The sequence below is a fragment of the Corticium candelabrum genome, chromosome 16, assembly GCF_963422355.1.
Source record: "Corticium candelabrum chromosome 16, ooCorCand1.1, whole genome shotgun sequence".
In the NCBI taxonomy this organism is placed as follows: domain Eukaryota; kingdom Metazoa; phylum Porifera; class Homoscleromorpha; order Homosclerophorida; family Plakinidae; genus Corticium; species Corticium candelabrum.
This window is the reverse complement of record NC_085100.1, coordinates 2,729,362-2,753,105: the sequence shown is the minus strand read 5'-3', so window position 1 is coordinate 2,753,105 and position 23,744 is coordinate 2,729,362. Positions and strand designations below refer to the sequence as shown.

The window sequence follows — 23,744 nt, the reverse complement described above, 5'->3', positions numbered from 1 at the left end:
TGCCTCCCTTTTGGGAGTGATTGCCAATAGCCTGTAATAGCGTTGATTTATTCAATACATGTATGGGCAGACAGACAAACAGACAGACAGACAGACAGACAGACAGACAGACCCGGATGTGGATGTGGACGACTGCAATTTCTTGCTCTCCCGATGTCTCAAAAAGAATACTGTCCATTTGCGTCGTGCCGTGTTTCTGGGACACTTCAACGTTTGTTATGTCATATTCGTTCGACTCATGGCGAGGAAGAGCTTCCGGCCGACTTCGTTAGCCGTTTGAATCTTTCACAGTGCGTTTGCTGCAAGAAATGGTTCCAGAAGCTAGCTCAGCATTCTCAGCAATGTAAGAAACGGCCGACGGGTCAACGCTGTCTTTCTTTGTCGTTGAAGGAGAGTACAACGTCTATGGCTACGCCCACTCATGATGACGACGTGGCGGTACCTGACGCTGTCGAGTCTACCGTTTTGTCCGTTGGGGAGTCAGAATCTATCACTACCCAGGAGCCTGTTTCTCAGGTTGGTTTTATTGTAGATACTGCATTGGGTAAAGAGGCGACCGCGTGGCAATATATACGGGACATTCCAGTCGGGGCCATTTTGTCTGCAGTTCCTCCTAGGACGGTTCAATGTATCAGTTCTGCAGCTCGAGCTCTATTTCAAGAATGTTGCGCTGTAGTATTTGACAAATTGGAACAAGATTCAGATGATGAATCTGCTTGGAAGCTTCTCTTTCTACTCCCCCGTATGTTATTATCTCCTAGCAACCTGACTAGAGGAGGAAAATCAAATACGTATCAGGTGAAAGCTGTTTTTCAAAAATTCCTTGCCTTTCAGTGGGATCAGCTGTTGCAGTTCAACCAAACAACAAGCAACAAACTAAAATCGGTTTTTTCAGGAGACACACAGGTGAAACAGGCGGCACAGAGGCTAGTCAAATGCGGAGAACTGTCACGAGCAGCTAGAGTTTTGACAAGTTCAGGTCTAGCACCAATAACAGATAATACAATCTCACAGCTATCCATGAAACATCCCTCTCGGGTCAAGGATGTGAAAGCGCTTTCAAGAGAAGACCTTAGCAGTGTAAATATTCCAACGTCTCAATTGTTAGAAACAATTCAAACTTCTCCCAGGGGCTCAAGTCCAGGACCATCTGGATGGAGGTTTGAACATTTTCGAGCTTTATCATCAAATACTACCACTCTAAGAAGTCTCAGCTACATCTGCTCCTTAATCGCCGCAGGTACATTGCCAGATTGTGCAGTCAGGCTACTGACTGCAGCTCGTCTTATAGCTTTGCCTAAGTCTAACAACGATGTTCGTCCAGTGGCTATAGGGGAGTGCTTGAGAAGACTTACGGCACGCGCTATTTGTGCTCTAAAAAAGAAAGAATTTTCCGAATTTTTCTCTCCTCTACAGTATGGTGTTGCTACGAAAGGCGGTGCAGAGCTCCTAGTTCACCAGATCCAAATACTTTTAGAAGCGAACAAGGATTGGGTTCTAGTAAAAACTGATGTGAAGAATGCTTTCAATTCCATCAATAGGTGTGTTATGATCGACCAAGTTCTGGCATCTTTTCCGGAGATCTCTAACCATGTCTTTAAGATGTATGCTGGCTTTGGGGATCTAATTATATACAAGGGCAATTCAACCACGACTCTATTATCTGAAGAGGGGGTCCACCAGGGTGATCCCCTGGGTCCGGTGCTGTTTTCTGTGGCAACTCATCGTAGCCTCCTCAACTTACAGTCAACACATGGAGATGTCGTAGTTTTGGCTTATCTGGACGATGTCTTCCTGTTGGGGCTGCCGGATCAAGCTATGGCAGCGTTCGAGGATCTCAAACACGCTTTCTCCAATATCGGTTTGGAAATTTCCAACAAGAAATGTGAGGTTTTTTCGCCACAATCAAGCGATGTCCTGATTAACGGACAAATTCCATCAATTCCGGTTACATCAACTGGAACAAAGATCTTAGGAATTCCAATCGGTTGCCCATCATTCGTTGAGAACCAGTGCACATCATTCGTTCAATCAGGGGATCTTTTATGTAATCAGCTGGCCAACCTTGAAGACCCACAAAGTGCAATGCTGCTCTTAAGACATTGCCATGTGCCAAGGATGACTCACCTAACAAGATCTGTAGCTCCACAGTATCTCAGCAGCGCCACATCTCTTCACGACCATCAGACAAGACAGACATTCGTTGAAATACTCAAGTATGGGCCAATCCAGGAAGATCGGTGGTTACAAGCTACCCTTCCAATCAGACACGGAGGCTTCGGAATGACCTCTATCAAGGAGATATGTCAACTAGCCTTCGTTTCGAGCTGGGCTCACACACTGTCAGCTTTACCCAAACGATTTCCAAACATGGAAAAGATATTGGATGATCTAGTTTTCCATCCTGATACGACAGGTTCTATTGGTTGCGACTTACAACGCGCCACTCCTCCTGACAAGTCTCTTATAGATTTACTTGACAATCCTAACAGACTGCAGCAAAAGTTAACACGCCAATATACTACATCAGTTGCTACTTACGTTGTGGAACACGCTCCTCTTCCGAGGGACTTGGCTCGTCTACGTTCACTACGAGGAAATGGTGCTGGCGCCTGGCTTACTGCAATCCCCGAATCGACAAATCTCGCATTTGAACCTTACGAATATCGTTTGGCGTGTTTGTTGAGGATGGGGTTGCAGCTGCCAGCTGTCAGCTGGATACAAGAGTGTAATTGTGGGTCGGTGTTGGACGATATGGGATATCACCTCCTCACTTGTAAAAAAGGCGGAGGACCGGTTTGGTCCCATGATTCAGTGGTGAGCAACTGGGACGACTGCCTGCGGCAATTGAAAATTCATCACAAAAGAGAGCCAAGAGACCGGTATAGTAACAGCAACAACCGGCCTGATATCGTGGTATTTGATGTCGGTACGGGGGCCAACACAGAGTTAGATGTTGCTCTGTCACATCCCTGGGCATCAGACATACTCTGTCAAGCAGCATTGAGAGATGGAGCAGCTGCAACGAGAAGAGAGGACAGGAAGTTTTCGAAATATAGTCAAATTAAGCTTCCTGGCATGGCATCTATGAAGTTTGTCCCTCTTGTTATGGAACATTTTGGCCGTTGGGGTGATGAAGCGACCAAGTACCTCCAGGAGCTTTCGCAAAGATCAACCGACGACGCAGGGAATCACAATTCTAAGGCATTTATGTGTTATTGGCGAAAACGCTTTTCGACAACGCTGCAGAAGTGCAATGCAAAGACGATCTGCAAGAAGATATTGACATTAACTTCCAATGACAATAGAAATATAGATATAGATGACTTCCTTACACAGTTTTTTATTCATTAGCTTAGTAGTTATGGCCAGAAAAGGCTTTAAAGCAGTAGCACAGCTTGTTAGCCATGAACATAGTTTGTAATAGTAGTCATGTATGAAAATATATTATATGACAGACAGACAGACAGACAGACAGACAGACAGACAGACAGACAGACAGACAGACAGACAGACAGACAGACAGACAAACTGACAGAAACAAACAAACAGACAGATAGACAGACAAATAGACAGACATACAGACATACAAACAGACAGGCAGACAGGCAGACAGACAGACAGGCAGGCAGGCAGACAGACAGACAAACTGACAGAAACAAACAAACAAACAGACAGACAGACAAACAGAGACAGAGAGACAGACAGACCAGACAGACAGACAGACAGACAGACAGACAGACAGACAGACAAACAGTATGCTGCAAGTTGGTGGTGTTTCATCATCCACTTCTGAAACAACAGCAACTCGCAAGACGGCATAGTTGAATGTTTTTCCCGTCTTGAAATGAAGCAGCAACAGTAGCTGTGTTCACACTGACAGACAGACAGACAGACAGACAGACAGACAGGCAGACAGACAGACAGACAGGCAGGCATTACATGTAGCCGCCCTATTGGGAGCAATTGCCAATAGCCTGTAATAGCGTTGATACATGTATGGGCAGGCAGACAAACAGATAGACAGATAGACAGACAGACAGACAAACAGACAGACAAAAAGAGACAGACAGACAGTATTGGCTTGGGTAGTATTTAGTCGCTTTGCTTAGATGGTGTATAATAGTTCCATGTTTGAAAATATATGTACTGACAGAGAGGCAGACAGACAGACAGAAAGGAAAGCAGTCGTCTGCAAACAGCTGGCTAGAAAGAAACAGCAGACAGAAACATCACAACCGCCCGAAACCATTCCCACTGGCCACACACTCACTTCACACTCAAGATAATTGAGTAGGCAATGTCAGTTTAGCAAATGGACGATCAAGACCAATATTCCCACAACTTTCAACAGACACTTGACATCAAATTTACATCAACAGTCAGCACTCAACGTAATTAGTAAAATAAACAGATAATATTTGTGTAATGTTTCAATTTGAATATATTTAGCATTTTATAAAACCATTATTTTTAATTACTACTGCAGATATAAAAAGAGACACAAAAAACACATACATAACCAGAAGTGCCATGAGAACAATGATTGACCTGCTCGTACTGATCGCTCTAAGACAAGGCAAAAAAAATAATGTTGCAGGAATCCATGAAAGCCTTGGGTTGTTGTCTAGAACAATAGTCTCGAGACTCCACAAACAATTCAAATCTAATAAACAATGCCCGTACAAACAAAAGAGCAACAATGTCTTTGATGGCGTACCATATGGTAAATAGCAGAGACAATTTCCACTAACAGAGAGTTCTGATAAATTTTCCAAACAAATTATTCCATTGGGTAAGACGGTGAGTTTGTTGTAGTCGACAGACAATAACTCTAAATTGGAGAAGTGTGTAATCGAAGCAGGCAAGGAGGTCAGCTCATTGTTTATCGCTGCTAGTGACTTTAGTTTTGTAAGAGCTCCAATGTCTACAACATCACAGTGCCACCAAAATTCTCAACACACACGCACACACACACACACACACAGTGACACGCACGCACACACACACACACACACAGTGACACGCACACACACACACACACACACACACACACACACAAATGCCAATTTTCTTGTTGAAGTTAAACCGATTAATGTGCACAACGTACCATCTGGAAGGCTCACAAGTCTGTTGTAATTAACACACAATTTCTTTAAATTTTTCAGTTTTGTTACAGAATCTGGTAGACTCCTCAACTTATTGTTGCCAACATTCAAATCACACAAACTTTCCAAATTTCCTATTTCTTAACACAAAAGCAGAACCATTACCATCAAAAATTTATAATAAGAAACAGATGAGAAAAACAGATGGCATACCAGATGGCAAAAATTCCAAAAGATTTGAATGTAAGTATCTAAACATTAAATTCCATTATTGAGATACTAGGATTGGTACTCTTGCCAAGTAGAGAATAACTAAATTAGTAAAGTGTTACAATTACGTCTGGAAAAAACTTAGCAAATGAAACTAAATACCAAATTGTCTAAAGTCTTCATACTCAACCCTCAGCAGCTATTCAAGTGGATAAATGTCGATTAAACTGTATATCCAAAATAGTGCCCCACGGGGTACTACTTTTTCATAGTTCTAAAACACGGGGCATTATTACAGCATGGGGCGCAATACGAGCATGGGACATTATTATTCATAATCTAATCTTACAGTCTTATGTATCCTGGCTACTTTTGCTTTCACTTGAGTCGTATTCCTGGTCGGTTGCATACGTTGAATCTTCATTGTCAGTCAGTGGTTCTATCTGAGTGTTCATTAAGCCATTTTGAGTTGAATACTACCCTAATGGGGCATTTAAATCGAGCATGGAGCATTACTACTGTATAACCGGTTACTTCTGCGGTATTAAATTTCTGCAATTTGAAAATTTAGAAACATGTTTTAATTACTGCAAATTAAATTTCTGCGTTCTAACCAGAAAGACAGTTACTGGTACAAACATGTACATGTGTCCAAACAGTGAGTTGCTGGGACTCCGGGGATAAGCCTAAATATCTGTGAATTCTATTTGTGCGTTCTGTGATTTCTTCGCAGAATTTGCAGAAACATAATCATCGCAGAAATAACCGGTTATATGGTATTTTATTGTAGGATCACCATGAGGCTTTATTTGAGCATGGGGCACTATTTGCAGAAATACTGTACCTCAGTAAACATGCTCATGCAGGCAGTCCCCAGTCTTTTACATCCAACTTTTCTGTTTTTTTCAAGCTTTTCTACTTTAAATAGCTTGCCTCGTTGGTTTCCACTCTAAACATGCAGAAGTATGAAAAGAAAAGCCTGGCTAGTAGAAATTAATTAATTAACTTATCCCTTGTTATCAATACAGTTACACCACTTAGCCTTTCGTTTAACACTGGAAATATAGCACAATAATCTAACTGACAGCAAAATGAAGACACCTCCAAGTTAGCAAAATTTACTCACAGACCATGCAGTAAACTATGTATAAGTCTTCATTTATATTATTTCTATCCTGCAATAATTGATATAGAAGTTTTGACTGGTTACTTACAGCTCAACCAGACTGGTGAGACAACCAATTTGTGGAGGCTACAAACACAAAACGGATATAGGTTAGTACGTACACACAAATGTACACATTCATGCATAAAAGAACGCGCGCATGCGCAAACGCTTTCACTTAGGTTTATTAGATTTGAAGACTCTTACCAATTTTGACAATAAATTTTGCTTGAGATAAAGGTTCTTTACTGTCTTTGCCAGAGCCGGCTGCCACAAATCATCTGGCAAGTACGTCAAATTCTGACAGTTGAAATGTAGAACAGAATGGCCAAGCTCAACCGCGTCCCTAATGACATCCTCACAAGAAGCCATCGAGACGACTGTAATATAGTGCACTATAATATAAACTCTATAGGCTAATCACGCATACTGCGTTCGAATACTAGTTCCAGTTCTAGAACTGGAACTGACAGAACTGTCCGAACTGTTGGAACTCTTGCTAGCAAACGAACGCTTAGAACTGTCAGCAAGTTGATCATGCGCAAAGGCTCATCCTTCCGGTAAGCGTCAATACGAAGTAGCATGACGTTTCTATTCCACTTGTTGTAGTCTGTTCGAACATCAGCAGTGCATTCGCTTTCGGTTTTTTGGAGCTGCTCGCGCCAAGAAGGTCACTGTAATCAGTCCCAAGTGTCGTTCTTCTGGTGTTCAGCAAGCCGATGGTCGCCACAAGTGTTCATTATAACAAACAAGAAGGTCCACAACGGCCTCAGCATCTGTACCCGTCATTTCACTTCGTCAACCTCCGAAATTTTGCATTTAGGGCGTGACAGTTTCAACAATTCCAGCTCGTTAGGCAGAACTGCTAGAACTGTTCGGACAGTTTTAGAACTGTCAGAACTACCAATCGAACGCTAGAGAACTTTTCTCCTCCCTACAATTCCAGTTCTAGAACTAGTATTCGAACGCACCCCTAGGGTTAAGTTAAGTAAGTTAATAAGTGTACCAGTACAGTTTTAGTGCTACTACAAAGCATGCGCAATGTAGTCTACTCGTACATCCCCTTTCCACAAAAATGCTCTAGCTGCATGAGCTAGCAGTAAAGTCTAGCCAACGTAATCCTTCACCTTCGGGCTTCAAACCGTCGGTTGTGAGCAAATGTCCAAGATAGGCAACTTTGCTTTGCGTAGACTTGACTCAATTCGATTCAATTGAACTTGAGCTTGTCAGCATTGATGCAGATTCCTTTGGATCGGCATTGCTGAAGTAGTCTGTGGAGTTTGCGGTCATGGTCTGCTGCATCATCCATGTTACTTCAAGAGCGTAACTAGCATTAAATTTTTACCAAGGCAAGTTTATATAAATTAATTAAGTAACCTCTAGGTTTCTTAGTCACGTGTGTGGCAAGTGCTTCACGTGCCGTGAACGTGCGCTAGCTAAGTGCGAGAACTATGGTGAAAGAGGACTTCTTCTGTTCGGTAACCGCGTGCAGAATGCCCGATCTTTTCTGTTATCTACTAACTGATACATCTAGCAAAATTTTTGCAACGCCACACCCATTTTATTTACCGAGGCAACTGCCTCGGCTGCCTCATGCCTAGTTACGCCACTGTACTTTCTATTCCAGTGATCATGATGTCATCTGTAATTGTGTAGCAACTGTGTAGCGCACTAGTTACTTAGCGTACGTTAGTTGACGTCATTAGGTAGCACCTATATAACTTGTGAATTTGCTAGACTAGCGTAGTATTGATCGTGTATCGTGTAGTACGTGTATTGTGTAGTACGGTGTATCGTCTACTTATATAGAGTTGAGTTCGAGTTCACTACTTGGTGTACGTAGCACTTGCGTCAGGCTTGATCAGTTGATCGTTCGAGTTTGTCCTATAAGACCAGTGCCTGCTTGGATTATATTACACGAGAGTGCAGTATAGCACGAATACGTCTAGACAGAAATACAACGTATTTTACAGAACGTTGCGTCTGGACGGTGCTACAATTGTATGCACTCTGGGCATTCCGTAGAGAAGGCCTAGTCGTGGCTGGAATACTTCCGGTGCAGATGAGATACCGAAGGGCATTCTCTTCTATTTGTAGCCGCTAAGCGTCTCAAATGTCGTTAGTAAGCTAGATTCTTCGTCTAGGTTAGCATGCCAGAATCCATTACTTACGTCGCAAACGCTGAACATCTTGGCTTGCGCTAGTTCAGGCCGAAAATCATCGATGGTGTGCATCCGATAGTGACTGCGTCTCGGTGCCTTGTTTTAGAGGCTTGGTATCGATGCACAAGCGGAGTTTTCCGTTTGGCTTCTTGACGGCGACGAGGCTAGATACCCACTCGGTTGGAATGTCCACTCGTTCTATCACGTCTAGTCGTTCCAGTCGCTGCAGTTCGTCTTTAAGCTGTGCTTGTATCAATAGGCACATTTTCCTTAGAGGCATTTTGACAGGTGGTACCGTGGGGTCGACATCTAGATGTCGCATTCCAGGCAGTCGACCGAGAGTGCTGCTATCGGAAGGCATCTGCGTATGTTGCAAGAAGTTGCTTTAGGTCAGGTGTGGTGTCCGTGGTTGTCTATGGTTTGCAAGAACCAGGTGTCGTCTGTTCTTGTTTGACAGTACGTACGTGATCGAGGTGTACACCAGTCGCTGCGTCGCTCAGGCTCGTAGACGCCTGGTTGTTGGTGGGAAAACATACACGTGCAAATGTAGACTCTAGGCGTTGTTTTTAAGTACCAAACCCGTAAAGCAAAGGAATAAACACCATGTACAGGACGGACGCATGATGGCGGAATTCTCGTAGCAGCTACACCAAACAAAGAGAGGTGGAGCCTCATGATGACATCACGTTCGTCTATTGGTCGGAATAGCTTCATTTGCATCTGCGCTAATTTAGTATAGTAGTTGTACGTGTACGGTATCCGCGTAGGCGCCTCGCGTTCGTGAGTAACACGTCCAACGGAGTTTTCAGACCGTCTACTGAAACGTCGAGTCCTAGCTAGACAATACGTATTTGTTGAAACCCTGTCATGGAAGTAAACATGCAAACTTTCTAGTAGTTTAGATTACGTCTAGAGGCCTGGTATAGGTAGTCGTCGTTTTGCGATCGTGACTAAGACAATTGAAATGTACAGTCTAGGTATGCACTCAGTTCCGTTGTAACGACAGTGGTATGGTATTTACTGACATAGAAATTGATATCGGCAAACATTGACTATCAACAGTGTTAGATGCAGCACAGTGTAGTAAAGGATTGATCATACTGTACTACAGTAGTACGGGACGTGTGAATACAATAGAAGTTGACTGTAGGTGGCATTCAACTCCTGAAGGTGTTTCTTGGTTGTCACGTAGACACAGTCCCGAGCTACGATATAAAAGGATGGGGCGATGCAAATTCATGAAGCGTTTTCGTCGCCGTTTACTACCTAAACGAATCGTTCTTAGACCCGTCTCTAGTCGGACACGGAAATGATTAAGGTAGGTCCTATCATGAACGTGGTTGTGGGGAGAAGAAATTTGAGATTTGTGTGTGTACACACACACACACACACACACACACACACACACACACACACACACACACACACACACACACCACACACACACACACACACACACACACACACCACACACACACACACACACACACACACACACACACACACACACACCACACACGCACGCACGCACGCACGCACACACACACGCACACACACACACACACACACACACACACACACACACACACACACGAAAAGCCCTCAGGCACTAGTCCATCTAATTCGTGAAGACTTTCGTAAATGACCACGCCCATTTCTGTTGTGCGACCCGGATTAGAAGCCTCGCTCCGCTCGGCAAATACGGTAGGTCGGTCGGTCATCGAACGACTACACCCTTAGCCCGGAAATCCGGGCTTTGGGTACGGACAGACTTTAGACAAATCCCCGGATATTATCACCCACAAATTTGAAGAGAATGGATAGGTTTTTCAAATCATTTCGACCGCCATCTGACGACGACATGGATGATCCATTTCGCGAATTTCGTGTTTTCTTCGGCGGTCTAGACGACGACGACGACAATCCAACGTCATCAGGGTTCCTACTTTTCCCTTTACGTCTGATGGGCTGCCGAGTTTATCAAACATTGTTTTAGACCTACGTTTGGAGGAGCATTTGGTTTCAGTAGAGATATGTTTCGCGAGATGGATGAGCTGATGCAAGAAATCATGACGAGTGGTCGAGGTGGCCGCTACCGACCTGGCATGCGTGAAGACGACCCGGACCGTAATTTTGGTAGCGACATGCGTAACCGAATGCTCAAGGATCCTAATGACCCGTTTTGGAGGCGAGAATATCGACCCACAGAGAAATCGGCAGAGAAACCGCCTGATGTATTAGAATCTCAGCATGTGCATGTCTGATGTGTGCGCGACCTGTCTTTGTTTTGTGTATCGTTTGCAGTCACCTCTAGGCAAACGATGGGGTGAATGGCCGTCTTTTGTAAGTAGGAACGCAACTGTTACTGCTTCGTCAAATTAAGTCTGCATGTATTAATTAAATTAAACTGAATGTTTGAAAGTCTGTCTATTGTACCATGATTGTACTGTTTGTCACTTTTTATTTATGTGCGTTTTGTCACGTGGTCAGTCTGTATATACTGTGTGCCAATCCTTCTACCTTTTATCTTAGCTGAAGAAGAAACGTTTTTTCCCTGACATCACAACTCAACCCAAAGGAGACACAGGTAGGGTGTTTGTTATTTTTTGAGAGATAGACAGACAGGTAGACAGGCAGACTGACAGGAGGCAAAATGTGGACGTTTTGTATGTTGTTCAACTTGTTACATGGGTGTGGTGTGAGTTCTATAGTTGGACAGACAGGTAGACAGACAGAGAGATGGCATGCAGGTAAGCAGTAATAGAAAGGTGTAAGCACGACAAAGTGAACACACACACACACACACACACACACACACACACACACACACACACACACACACACACACACACACACAGTGAGTATTTAATTTAGTAATAAATAATGTTTTTTGAAGTAAAGAGATTAGAATGTTATGCTAAGATGTTAGACAGACTGGACGTCTGTATCTCTGCGTGCACTCTTGTGTGTACGAGGTATTGCCAGATGTCAATTTTCTTGTAGACTTAGACGCATCTATTGCTGCTGATCCATCACAGCTCGACTACTTACTAAGACAGGAGCAAGAGAAAGATTCACCTGTGATGAACCAAGCAGATGGGTCTCTATCACACGATATGACCTACTCACACAGTAGTACAACATTTAGCATGTCCACTGATGGAGTGAGTAATTTTTTTGCTGTTACCTCTTACTCACCGTCTCAATCTTTCATGTTGTGAAGTCATATGAGAGGAGACAGACTACAAGAAGACGTGATGTTCATGGCAATGAAGAAGTCTGTAGTGCACATTGTTATTTGCATCGTATTGCAGTGTGTGATGTCAGTGTTTTGTAGGAAACAGTCATACAATCTGATGAGAATGAGACTCGTACAGTCACCACATATCGTCATTCCAACGGGGAAGAAGAGACAACAGAGATGATTAACCGCAACAGACCTGAAGGTATTGAAATAACTTGATGCTGTTTGTATGCATATTCTTGTATGCATGCATGTTAACATGTTTGGCACATGTAGTTACTGTCCATACAGATGCTGCATTATTGACAGACAGATCGACAGACAAACAGACAGACACATGCCAGACAGATGGACAGATGGACAGACAGACAGACAGTATTGGCTTGGGCAGTATTTAGTTGCTTTGCTTAGATGTTGTACAATAGTTCAATGTTTGAAAATATATGTAATATATGTATTGACAGACAGACATATGGACAGACAAACAGACAGACAGATGGACAGACAGACAAACAGAAAGATGGACAGACAAACAGACAGATGGGCAAACAGACAGATAAACAGATGGACAGACAGACAAACAAACAGACAGATGGACAGACAGACAGATGGACGGACAGACAGACAGACAGACAGATGAGCAGAGTTCAGTATAATGGTGACTCAGTTGGTGCCATTAGTAACTCTGTTAGCTTATTGTCAGCTGTTTGACTCTTAGTCGTACTTAGGACCTCTTGGGTCCTAGTTCTCTTAGAACTTGCTGACTTTTGGTGTAGACTGTAATAATGTCTTGTATAAGAAATATATGTATTGACACACAGACAGACAAAGACACAGACGAGCAGACAAGTCACTGTTGTTGTAGCAGCAGATCTGTTCAAGCATGACAAATCATTGCATTCTAAACTGACAAGATAGTCACTGAACGAATAAACAAACAAACACACAGTGACACATCTCTGCTTGGTTCACCCCTGTAGTGGCACGCTAGCACCTAGCCTGTCAGCAAAAGACTAAAATCGTTTGTTGACAAATTTCTCCTAAAACGATGTACCATGTGATAATACGGCTCAATCATTTCTTCTAGATTTTCTCTCTCCAATAGAAAGACGATACACTCACGAAGAGAATCCAGCGCACACACTGACAGACGACCTCAGTAACAAGCCATCAACAATACTCAGACGTTTCTGGAACAGTATTTGGTCATCATAATATGTTTTCATTAAATCACGTGATTAAAATTTCTGTAATGCGTATAACAGAATAACAAGAAATGCATCGTTATTGCTGTCTCACTGTGATTGCTTGCTGTGCGAGATGTTTCTTTACCGTTTCTATTGGTACTTCATGGCGGTGAAATATTCCTGCTGCTAGAGCTGCATCTGCGTTTGTTTTCTGGAAGACTTCAGAGAAATGAGCAGCACAACCCGCCCCACTTGATGCAATGACCGGAATATGCACTGCTGCCTTCACGTCAGCAATAAACTCAATGTCATATCCAGAATTGGTACTGTAGAAACAATGAAGTTTACTGTGCTTATTATTAATGAACTAGTCTCCAAGTCAGATTATCTGTCTGTCCATCCATCTGTCTGTTGTCTGTCTGTCTTTCTGTCTGTCCATCTGTCTCTGTCCATCTGTCTGCATGTCTGTCCATCTGTCTGTCTGTGTGTCTGTCCATCTGTCTTTCTATTGCCTGTCTGCCCATCTGTCTATCTATTGTCTGTCTGTCTGTCTTTCTGTCTGTCTGTCTGTGTCTGTCCATCTGTCTGGATAAGATCTCCAAATTCAAAAGACGTAAATGGAAAAAGCAGCAAAACAGACTTTAGAGATAGACGGAGAAAGCAAGTGTGTAGTTGTACAGTCTTGCAACTCTCGTGTGATTTTTAAAAAGTTGTCAAAGTTGTCTAAGTGCAATTTTGATGACTTTCTATATGATAAAGACGTTCAACATTTTGTTCATTGACTGTTATTGTTATGCATACGTAAAGTTAGTGATTGTTATTGGTACAGTAAGAGTCCAAATATAACAATCTGTCTGTCTGTCCATCTGTCTATCTATTGTCTGTCTGTCCATCTGTCTGTCTGTCCATCTGTCTGTCTGTCTGCCTGTCCATCTGTCTGCCTGTCCATCTGTCTATCTATTGCCTGCCTGTCCATCTGTCTATCTATTGTCTGTCTGTCTGTTTTCTGTCTGTCTGTCCATCTGTCTGTCTGTGTGTCTGTCTATCTGTCTGGATAAGATCTCCAAACTTTCAAAAGATGCAAATGGAAAAAGCAGCGAAATAAACTTTAGAGATAGATGGAGAAAGCAACTGTCTGTAGTTGTACAGTCTTGTAACTCTCGTGTGATTTTTAAAAAGTTGTCAAAGTTGTCTAAGTGCAATTTTGATGACTTTCTGTATGATAAAGACGTTCAACATTTTGTTCATTGACTGTTATTGCTATGCATACGTAAAGTTAGCGATTGTTATTGGTAGACTAAGAGTTCAAATATAACAATCTGTCTGTCTGTATGTCTGTCTGTCTGTCTGCCTGTCTATTGCCTGTCTGTCCATCTGTCTATCTATTGTCTGTCTGTCCATCTGTCTGTCTGTCCATCTGTCTGTTTGTCCATCTGTCTGTCTGTCTGTCCAATACATATATTTCATACATTGAAACTAGTACACTCACACTACACTGTAAAACAAACAAGCAAGCCCACAGGCCCTACGCTAAAACTAACTGCTAACACCTAAACAACTGAAACAAGTACGACTTAAAATTACATGAGTTACACTGAGCAAGTCTCGAAAGTTTTCTAGTAATTACTCTTGCATTACACCGTTGCAACGCAATGGAAATACAGCGCCGCCAGTATACAATGAAGTCAGTGCTGTTGTTCTGTCCATCTTCGTTGACTGAAAGGGTTGATAGATCACGTAATAGACTCTGAGCTCTTCCACCTATCTATCGTCTGTCTGTCTCCGTCTGTCTATCTGTCTGTCTGTCTGTCTGTCCATCTGTCTGTCTGTCTATCTATATTCTGTCAGTCTGTTGTCTGTTAATGACTTTGTTGTTTGCAAGGACTAGTTTGTATTAAAAATCCTAGCATATGGACAAGTAGAATCTGTATGAGAATAAATTATCTGTCTGTCTTTCTGTCTGATTGTCTGTCCAATTCAACTGTTGCTGTCTAGTTCCTACCCATCCTTGTCTATGCAGTTAAGCATGATCTCTCCAGCTCCAAGATCTTCACAAGCCTTTACCATTTCGTGAACATCGATATCACGGCTTTCCCTTCCTCCACTCACCGTGCACTGATACCAACAATACTCTTCAGCATTAGGACCTCTGTTAACAGTTCTAATAACACGATGTCTCACAACTTCAGTCGGAGAGGCAACATACACTCTCTTTGGATCAACAGATATAACAACAGCCTAAACAATATAAATAACTGGCTGTATGTTAATCAATAACCACACAATATAATTTCACTTGTTTTCCATACGTTGCTGCTATCATCTCAATCGATGTCTTTCCCGTCTTCTTTCCTCCACTCACAACATATTCCTCAGCCGCGTATACCGCATCGCTGCCAATAGATATCTTATCTGCTCCAGAACGAAAGTAAGCAGCAGCAACATCCAGTGCACTATAAAATCCAACATCAGACTTGCTGTCATTTGTCTTCGGTGCATGCATGTCTCTGATACCTCCACCAACGGTAAGAGGCACGAATATCTTCTCAGAAGCTTTCCTCAGTACTTCAAGCATTGGTAAATCCTGTAACGGACAATTTCGAAAACTCGTAATGTTTAGAAAGACGATCTCGTCGGCTCCTTCTTCGTAATATCTTGCCGCTAAGTCCACCGGTTTTCCAAGATTTCGAACTCGACCTCGATCGTTCGTCGCAACTCTCTCTCTCACATCATATTGATCACCCTTTGTAACGACCAAATCACCATTGTCGTTAGCTCGCACATCTAAACAGGCAACCACTCGTTTAGCCAACCGGGTGGGCTTCGTGACAGGACGTATGGGCATAAGATCACGAGGTACATCAACAACCGGGTCACAATCAACGAATCGCTGTAGTAGTGCTAAACCAATAGCTCCACTCTTTTCAGGATGGAACTGAGTCGCCACAACGTTGCCTCGTTGAACGACACTCACAAACTCACATCCGTAGTCCGAAGTGGCCAGCAGCCAATCAGAAGTGGCCTCGTCCACCACAGCCGCATATGAATGAACAAAGTAATACATCTCATCGGCATTTGTTTCGAGAAGAATTGTATTGTCTCTCCGCACGTTTACACCATTCCAACCCACGTGTGGAACAGCCAGTCCCTCACCTCTCAACAGTTTTACAGTTGATTGAATCAAACCGAGACCTTCTATGCCCGGCGACTCCTCACTGCCCGAAAATAAAGTCTGTAAGCCAACGCAGATGCCCAGAAACGGCCTGTTCGATTCTAGGTAAATTTTAAGTGCCTCCACAATTCCTGGAGATTGTTTTAGACCGTGCATGGCGCTGGCAAATGCTCCCACGCCTGGAAAGACCAATTTGTGAGCAGCTAGGATCTGCTGAGGAGTCTCGATGAATAAAACATCGTGATTAAGTGACTTCAGTGCATTGACAAGGCTGAGAATGTTACCAGCTCCGTAGTCAAGCACACTAACCAACATTGTCGATATAATAAAACAAATGTCGCAACATGGACGCTAAGCGCGCATGCGCAGTGTAAATTTTTGGGACTGCGAGGCACTATGAGCTCTGCTAGCGGCTCTCCTAGGACACAGAGCGGCTCTGCTATGACACAGGACGGCTCTGCTATGACACAGAGCGGCTCTGCTGTGACACAGAGCGGCTCTGCTGCGACACAGAGCGGCTCTGCTATGAAATCTTTAGTTGCCAGTGCAACAGTAAAGTGAGCGATTGTTTCATTAATCTGTGTTTGATTCGATCTAGTTGTTGCTGTATCTGTCGCAGAGTTAGTTCTGTTTGGAAACATAACCCGATGAAATCTGGCAAGTACTTCATGTTTGATGGAGAGGAAGAAACAGCTTGGAACTCTGCCCAGGCAGATCATAAATACTTGCTTGCTTGTTTGTTTGTGTCTGTCTTTCCGCGTGTTTGTTTGTTTGTTTGTTGTGCATCTGTTCGACTGTTGGTGCCACAGGAGTAGACATACTGTCTTAACATGTTGGATGTCTATCAGATCTGCATATGTTTATCAGATCTGCATACCACTATGTGCATGATTTGAATGGTTTGAATATGAGCAATAGGCTGTGACCCCATCAGATGCCTGAGATGAGTTCTAGAAATGAAACACCCGTTTGATGGGCTATGGTCCATTGCTTTTATTCAGCCCATTCAAATCGTAGTGCTTTCTACATAAACATGGGTAGTGAGGGAATAATTTATTCCGATTCGTATCGTGGTTTGCAAGCCAAAATTTATTGCTTGCAATTTGCTCTTCCATTTGTATTGCAAGAGTGTGATATGTCCAATGGCATGTGTTGCTTGTCTATGCACCATGCATCGTCTATGCACCATGCATCGTCTATGCACTGGCTTGCATTTATGTATATGCATCGTGCATTGTCTACACTCGGGCTTGCGTTTGGATCACACGCCCATGAGCTTGAGGCTATGTTGTAGTCTTGTGTAGCCAGACGCTTCTAAGGACGGGGAAGTGTGAGGAAGGTATGAGGGTGGGGAAGGGTCTGACTGTGTGACTGTCTTTGGGAACTTCCTCTTGCTCTCTCGAATGGCCAGTGGGTGTTTCTTGTTTTCCAATATTACATGTTGGTCAACATTTCAACTGTGCTGAAAGTGAGCAAGAATGTAGTGGCTTACAGAGCTTGTCTCAGTGGCGGCACAGTAAAACTGTTTGCTGTTAAAATTAAACTTCTTGTGGGATTGCTAATCAAAATTGTTGCTAGTCAACTTGAATAATACATCGCACAAGTCACTACATACAAAAATCGAAAGTAATCTTTTTCTCTTAGTTCATCATAACAACAGTACTGATGATGGCAACTTTGCACTTTCATGGGTAAAAGTAGGGGGAAATTGCTTTGTGAAAAATTCTAGTACATGAAGGTGATTGCACAACGCAGTTCTGTGATGGACAACCAACATGGGAATTGCATGAGAACTGGTAGAGTTTTCTGTGGACGCATGTTTCTCTATTTACTCGTGTACATGCTGTCTTAGTCAATCTGTCTCACCATCCATTGACTGGATTCAGCATGGCCTCCTCGCACATATAATTATAAACTTTTATTTATTACAATGTGTTAATATTAGGGCATTCCTCAATGGATCTCGTTTGAATTTGATCATCCTGTACATATCCACGAAGTTCATATGCAATTTCACGGTGGATTTGTAGGCAGTTTATGTCACATGACAGGCAAACAACGGGTTGGTGGAGAGCCAATAGATTTTGGAGACTTCTATCCAGAGGACAACAATGCTGAGCAGGTTTGTCTCAATTTTGACCAACCGTGCGGTTTATTGTTATTGTGAATAGTCGTTTTATGCAGATATTTGTGCTGTCAATAGCAGAGAAAATTACTAGGTTTCGAGTATTGTTTAGAAAGAGCACAGATTTCTATGGGCGCATCACTTTATACAAAGTGGACTTGCTAGGATTCACTTGCTAAGAACTAAAACATAACAGTTTGTTTGTTTGTTGCTCCGAGAGCATGCGCAAGCGTGAGCCATGATTCCTTCTGTGTTGCGTTGTCAGCATCACAATTAAATACAGTAATTAAAATTACTAGAGTAATTAATAAACGTCAGTGTGAGTTGTACATGTCAACAAAACGGAGGAATTGGCTATCTTTGCATCATCAAAAAGCGTTGAGAAATAGTATATAATTATTTGCTTTGACCGCACCTACGTGCACAGTGTACACTGTACATGTAGTACAGTGTAGATGTGTACCCATTCTGATGGTTGCTTGTACATGCGCGTGCTCACATTTTATACAGTTCCAACAGCTACGCACTACAATGGCGGCAGTGCGTGGGTTACAGAGAGCTTTAGTTTGTGTGTTTGTTAGTTATTTAGACAGTTCAGTAGATGTCACGTGGTTTTTAACAACCTTAATTAGTTGGCGCCCCAGATGCAGAATGGCGGCATCCGGGGCTGCACACTGCGTCTGGGGCGAGTGGTAGGTACAAATCGTTGTACTGGTATGCGCTGATACCGTCAAGGGAAACATGCACCCCACCGTTGCTAGGATCAACAGCACAACACGGCTGGTTTCAGTAACACGCAGATGCCTCTAGTAAACGGTAATGCACGTAGACTCCGTCTATTCACAGAACGGTTACTGACAGAACAAGTAAGAAGTAAGATTTACGTACTCACAGCTCAAAATGAACCGTAATTCCAACAATCAATGGCCTTGCATGATACCAATGACTTAGCATATCGGATATCATTGTTATTACGCCTCGGGAGAGTGGCAGCTCTAATACCTCGGCTTCCGAGGGGTATTAGCTGCCACTCCCTTCGGGTAACACAACGATATATAACCTCGACGTGCCCATACGATAACTAGTAAGTATATACGCACTCAAGACGCCTGTTCTAACAGATGCGATAGAGGAAAACGCTGCCAAATGGTATGGTACCACTGTCTTAGTCTCTAGACGTGAGGTTCATTTTAATTAATTGACATAGTTACATACATTCTGACCTCTAGACTGAACTCTGGCATCAAATAGAGCACGTGTCTACACACTCGTACTGTACCGACATAACAGTCTACCACAAAGTTACAATTAGACCGAGTCTATTAACGCGAATTTTTAAACTAGAGTAGATCTACCCATGAAAGTCACAATATTTGTTTCGAAAAATTGTTTAACAGTCTAGATTATCTAAGTAGATGGTCCATTCAGCCTGTATGTAATACAAAATATGAATAGAGAGGATGCATGCAAGGTACATGTATCGACTAATTAATTAACGGCTGTTGGGGTGCGATCGAGTGTTAGTTGGCTATTGAATCACGAGACGGATCCGACCGGTACCGCACACGCAAACAATGAATTGACACGTTATACTGTCGGTCACGCGGTCGGTCATACGTCCACACGTTGATCACACGCACCAGATCTCTCCACCGGCCTTCACGATGAAGACACTCATTGCAGTCCTCGTGCTCTTTTGCTTCTTTGCCGCATCAGATAGTACCAAACGCGACCCTCGACTGCATCTCGTCTCTCCACCGGTCGCCCCCAAACATGCTGACTTCGATCTGTGCAGTATCTGCTTTCAACTGAGCGGAGAGGGACTCACTGAGATACTCAACATCATTCTCAATGTTGGTCTGTTAGGGGGATGTAATGAACTGTGCAGTCTGATCAAGAGTCCAGAATTACTCCAAACTGCCTGCAACATTGTCTGTGACGTAGTTGGTATCAAGATATTTGTAGATGTTATCCAGCGTGTTGATCTAGATACCATCTACTTCTGTGAGCTGCTGAAACTTTGTAAAGTAAACGATCACGGTGATGCAGAAATCAGGTCACTCACTATCACACCGAACGACGGGCCAGCAGGAACTGTGTTTCAAATCAAGTTGGACTTCACAACAAGGAACGGAACGGGAACTGGAGAGTTGATAGTTGATGTTGATACAATCGATGGACTTCCAGTCACAGGTGGAGAACTGTTGGAATCGTTGGCTCCTGGTGCCTACAGTGTGTCAATGAATCTAAACACGGGAGCAGCTTGTCAGCAGGAGCCCTGTGAGTCGTGGCAGCCTGGCACATACAATGTGACTACAACCATGTGCAATGGTGAATGTGGCAGCAGTCATCCACACAGTCAGATTTATGCCAATGCGACAAGATCGTTCCAGATCACTCAATGAGAAAAGGAGACTGTTGTACTGTACTGTCGTAATTGGCAATGTCTGCATGTGATCAATAGCTGCTGATTTCGCTCCTTGTGTAATTGTTGATCGTTTCCTATCTCTCTAACTAAGCTGCTTGTAGGTCATTCTGTGCTACAGCTATATCAATTAGAGAGTTAACAATTGACACTTGTGTTGTTGCTTGTTGTCTGATGGACGAAACTTATCAATAGCATCAACTAGAATATATATATATATATATATATATATATACTTGAGTGTCTAGCTAGCCTTTTCCTCCCAGGAAGAGACGACCGGCTAGGCACTCAAGCCTATATAGACTGACACAGGAGTCTATGAGCTTAAAATTCCTACTTTTCATTCACCTTTATGCACAAAATTCCTTATACTTTGCTTGCAGTAGAGTAGGGCGCCCAACATGCAGCCTTCCAGCCACGTTGCATTGATAAGCTGGAGCTACCTAGAGACTTGTTTATTATCATGCTAATGATAAATACGCAATTTTGCTTGGCATGTTATCAGTTCCCAACACAACTCGTTGCGTATTGACGGAGACTGACACCCACACTGAGTCACGTGATCCTGAGTCTGCACATCCTATGACAAATATGATTACTGTGATTGCGCTACTGGGCGTGCTGGAGAGTTGCTTGTCGATTGCTCCATCTCTTCATCTGCTTGACCCTCTAGCAGCCAAGGAAACCGGAGCTCTCTGCCTCGATGGCAGCCCTCCAGGATACTATTTCAGACCAGGTGTGTAGACTACCCTCAATGCAAGCAAACCAGTAGCACAACTATAAGCCAACCGTGAATACTACTGTTGGTATAAATTAGTTACCTATGTCTGTAGAAACCATTAAACAAACAAACAAACAAAAAAATAAATAAATAAATAAATAAATAAGCAGACAGTGAGATTAATTAATTAATAGACAGAAAGTCAAACAAGTAAACAGTCAGGCAGGCACACACGTTAACAAATGACTGATAATATATACAATGAATTAGGATCTGACAATGCCAAGTGGCGAATTCACCTGCGAGGTGGTGGCTGGTGCTTTGACGAACGTTCTTGCCTGTCGAGATCTCAAACTTCTCTGGGAACCAGCAAATTCTGGCCAAAAGAGATAACAGATGCTGCCAATGGATTCATGAGTGACGACTCTAAGACAAACCCGGATTTTTCTCACTGGCAACTTGCTTTCATTGAATACTGTGATGGCTCATCCTATACAGGAAACAGAGAGGAACCAGTTCAAGTCAATGACACCATTCTTTATTTCAGAGGTCAACGAATTTTCGACGAACTTCTTAAAGACATGGATCGTCGCTACGGGCTACTCACAAACAGCACAGACGTAATACTAACAGGTTGATAACATGTTTGTCTAACAATCAATACATTAATTAAATAATGTTGATGTTGATATCAACGAGCTAGGTGGTTGCTTAGCTAACTATCATTTATAATTTATTGTTGTAGGTACATCGGCTGGAGGTTTAGCTACATACCTTCATGCAGACTACCTTCGATCGCTTCTTCCCACTACCACATCTTATGCAGTCTACCCTGACGCTGGATACTTCCTAGATCATAAGGATGTATCTGGATCGAATAAAATTCTTCAAGCCTTCATGAATGGTTATCGTTTATGGAATGGCACTGGAGGCACCAACCAAGCTTGCATTCGTGAAACATCACGCAGTGATGGCTGGAAATGTTTCTTTGCTCCCTATGTCTATAGATTCATACAAAACACAAGAGTGTTTGTCTTAAACTCTCTTTATGATTCTGCCCAAATTTCAGGAATTTTTCGTCTTGGTTGCAATCCAGACAAGCAAGGCAACTGCAGCAAGAAACAACTAGATGAACTCCAGCAATATCGGGATGACATGGTGAAAGCACTAGATCCCGTCATTAAGTCTCAAAGAGATGGCATTTTTGCAACTGCATGTTACCAACATGAAGAATCATGCCAAGACTTTGATTGGGACGGAGTCCATGTTAACAATGTCTCTCAACGTCAAGCGTTTGGTGACTGGTATTTCAACCGAACTCAACCGGCTCACAGCAAATACATCGATGTTCGCTGGCCAGACAACAAATCTTGCAAGTTAGGTATCATTCATGGTCCATGTTGACGAACTTGGACAATGTCTCATTGTTAGCATCAAGAGCAAGAAACAATGATTTGCTATGTTCATAATTAGTTCACATACAATAGCAAATTGAAGTCTTTGTCACGTGATTGTGTTGCTGGAGTGGCACGTGTGCAACCTTGTTTCTTGACACTAAAGTATGTTAAACCTGGTGTGTGTGTGTGTGTGTGTGTGTGTGTGTGTGTGTGTGTGTGTGTGTGTGTGTGTGTGTGTGTGTGTGTGTGTGTGTGTGTGTGCGTCCCATAGGGACGCTCCATCCTGGAGTGTCCCTATGGGACGGGAAGAGAGACACCTCCATCAGAAAGATAGCCAACCTACAAAGGATTTCCACCATGCTGACACAGAGACGTCTTCGGTTATTGCGGCACATCTTGCGCATGGATGAGTGTTGTCTACCAAGGAAGCTTTTGGTGTGTGCATCACCCCAAGGTAGACGTTCAGTCGGAGGCCAGAGAATGAGATGGAACGATTTGGTACTGAGGGATTTAAGGAATTGCAATCTTGATGGGGTTTGGAGGATATTAGCAGAAGATAGGAATGAGTGGAGGAATCAGATCTGGGCTGCCACACAGGAAGTAAATTTCAAGAAGGAAGAACAAGAGAAATACCGCAAGGATGAGCAGAAACGTCGCCGCGAAGCAAGGCAAACGACATCAGAGTTTGTACACTGCAGCTTTGATGGTTGTGGATTTACTGCTGTAAATCATGCCGGCCTTGTAAACCAGCAGAGACAGAAACATGGTCAGTCCCTGACTACTAGTCAATGTCAGTACTGTCACCAAACATTCCGCCAACAAGGCCTC

General features: G+C 43.0%; 6 protein-coding genes across 7 annotated transcripts; 5 read left to right on the top strand and 1 right to left on the bottom strand.

The window, feature by feature from the left end:
- The first annotated feature begins 105 nt into the window (after positions 1-105).
- On the top strand, positions 106-5,142 carry LOC134191861 (uncharacterized). The gene has a single exon (XM_062660491.1). The coding sequence runs from the start codon at positions 154-156 to the stop codon at positions 3,352-3,354; it is 3,201 nt and encodes a 1,066-aa protein (XP_062516475.1). The 5' UTR covers positions 106-153; the 3' UTR covers positions 3,355-5,142.
- A 5,274-nt stretch (positions 5,143-10,416) lies between these two features.
- Positions 10,417-13,170, top strand: LOC134191851 (uncharacterized). 2 transcript variants are annotated; one of them, XM_062660478.1, is made up of 8 exons: positions 10,417-10,583; positions 10,642-10,879; positions 10,950-10,988; positions 11,178-11,232; positions 11,649-11,809; positions 11,869-11,922; positions 11,983-12,091; positions 12,977-13,170. In XM_062660478.1, exons 1-8 carry the CDS (start codon positions 10,462-10,464, stop codon positions 13,102-13,104), a joined length of 906 nt encoding a protein of 301 aa, XP_062516462.1. In that variant the 5' UTR covers positions 10,417-10,461; the 3' UTR covers positions 13,105-13,170. The 2 variants fall into 2 exon arrangements, with proteins under 2 accessions (XP_062516462.1, XP_062516463.1); XM_062660479.1 differs by lacking the exon at positions 10,950-10,988.
- LOC134191850 (uncharacterized) lies at positions 13,118-16,603 on the bottom strand. The gene is made up of 3 exons (XM_062660477.1): positions 15,373-16,603; positions 15,079-15,314; positions 13,118-13,402 (listed from the first exon to the last, which is right to left on the bottom strand). The coding sequence occupies exons 1-3, from the start codon at positions 16,561-16,563 to the stop codon at positions 13,174-13,176; spliced, it is 1,656 nt and encodes a 551-aa protein (XP_062516461.1). The 5' UTR covers positions 16,564-16,603; the 3' UTR covers positions 13,118-13,173.
- A 24-nt stretch (positions 16,604-16,627) lies between these two features.
- On the top strand, positions 16,628-19,336 carry LOC134191852 (nuclear receptor 2C2-associated protein-like). The gene is made up of 4 exons (XM_062660480.1): positions 16,628-16,805; positions 16,868-16,958; positions 18,194-18,370; positions 18,433-19,336. Exons 1-4 carry the CDS (start codon positions 16,645-16,647, stop codon positions 18,550-18,552), a joined length of 549 nt encoding a protein of 182 aa, XP_062516464.1. The 5' UTR covers positions 16,628-16,644; the 3' UTR covers positions 18,553-19,336.
- A 177-nt stretch (positions 19,337-19,513) lies between these two features.
- On the top strand, positions 19,514-20,960 carry LOC134192278 (countin-1-like). Its single transcript, XM_062660999.1, has one exon. It carries the CDS (start codon positions 20,038-20,040, stop codon positions 20,776-20,778), a length of 741 nt encoding a protein of 246 aa, XP_062516983.1. The 5' UTR covers positions 19,514-20,037; the 3' UTR covers positions 20,779-20,960.
- A 241-nt stretch (positions 20,961-21,201) lies between these two features.
- LOC134192277 (uncharacterized) lies at positions 21,202-23,024 on the top strand. Its single transcript, XM_062660998.1, has 3 exons — positions 21,202-21,534; positions 21,790-22,152; positions 22,265-23,024. The coding sequence occupies exons 1-3, from the start codon at positions 21,294-21,296 to the stop codon at positions 22,921-22,923; spliced, it is 1,263 nt and encodes a 420-aa protein (XP_062516982.1). The 5' UTR covers positions 21,202-21,293; the 3' UTR covers positions 22,924-23,024.
- The last annotated feature ends 720 nt before the right edge of the window (positions 23,025-23,744 follow it).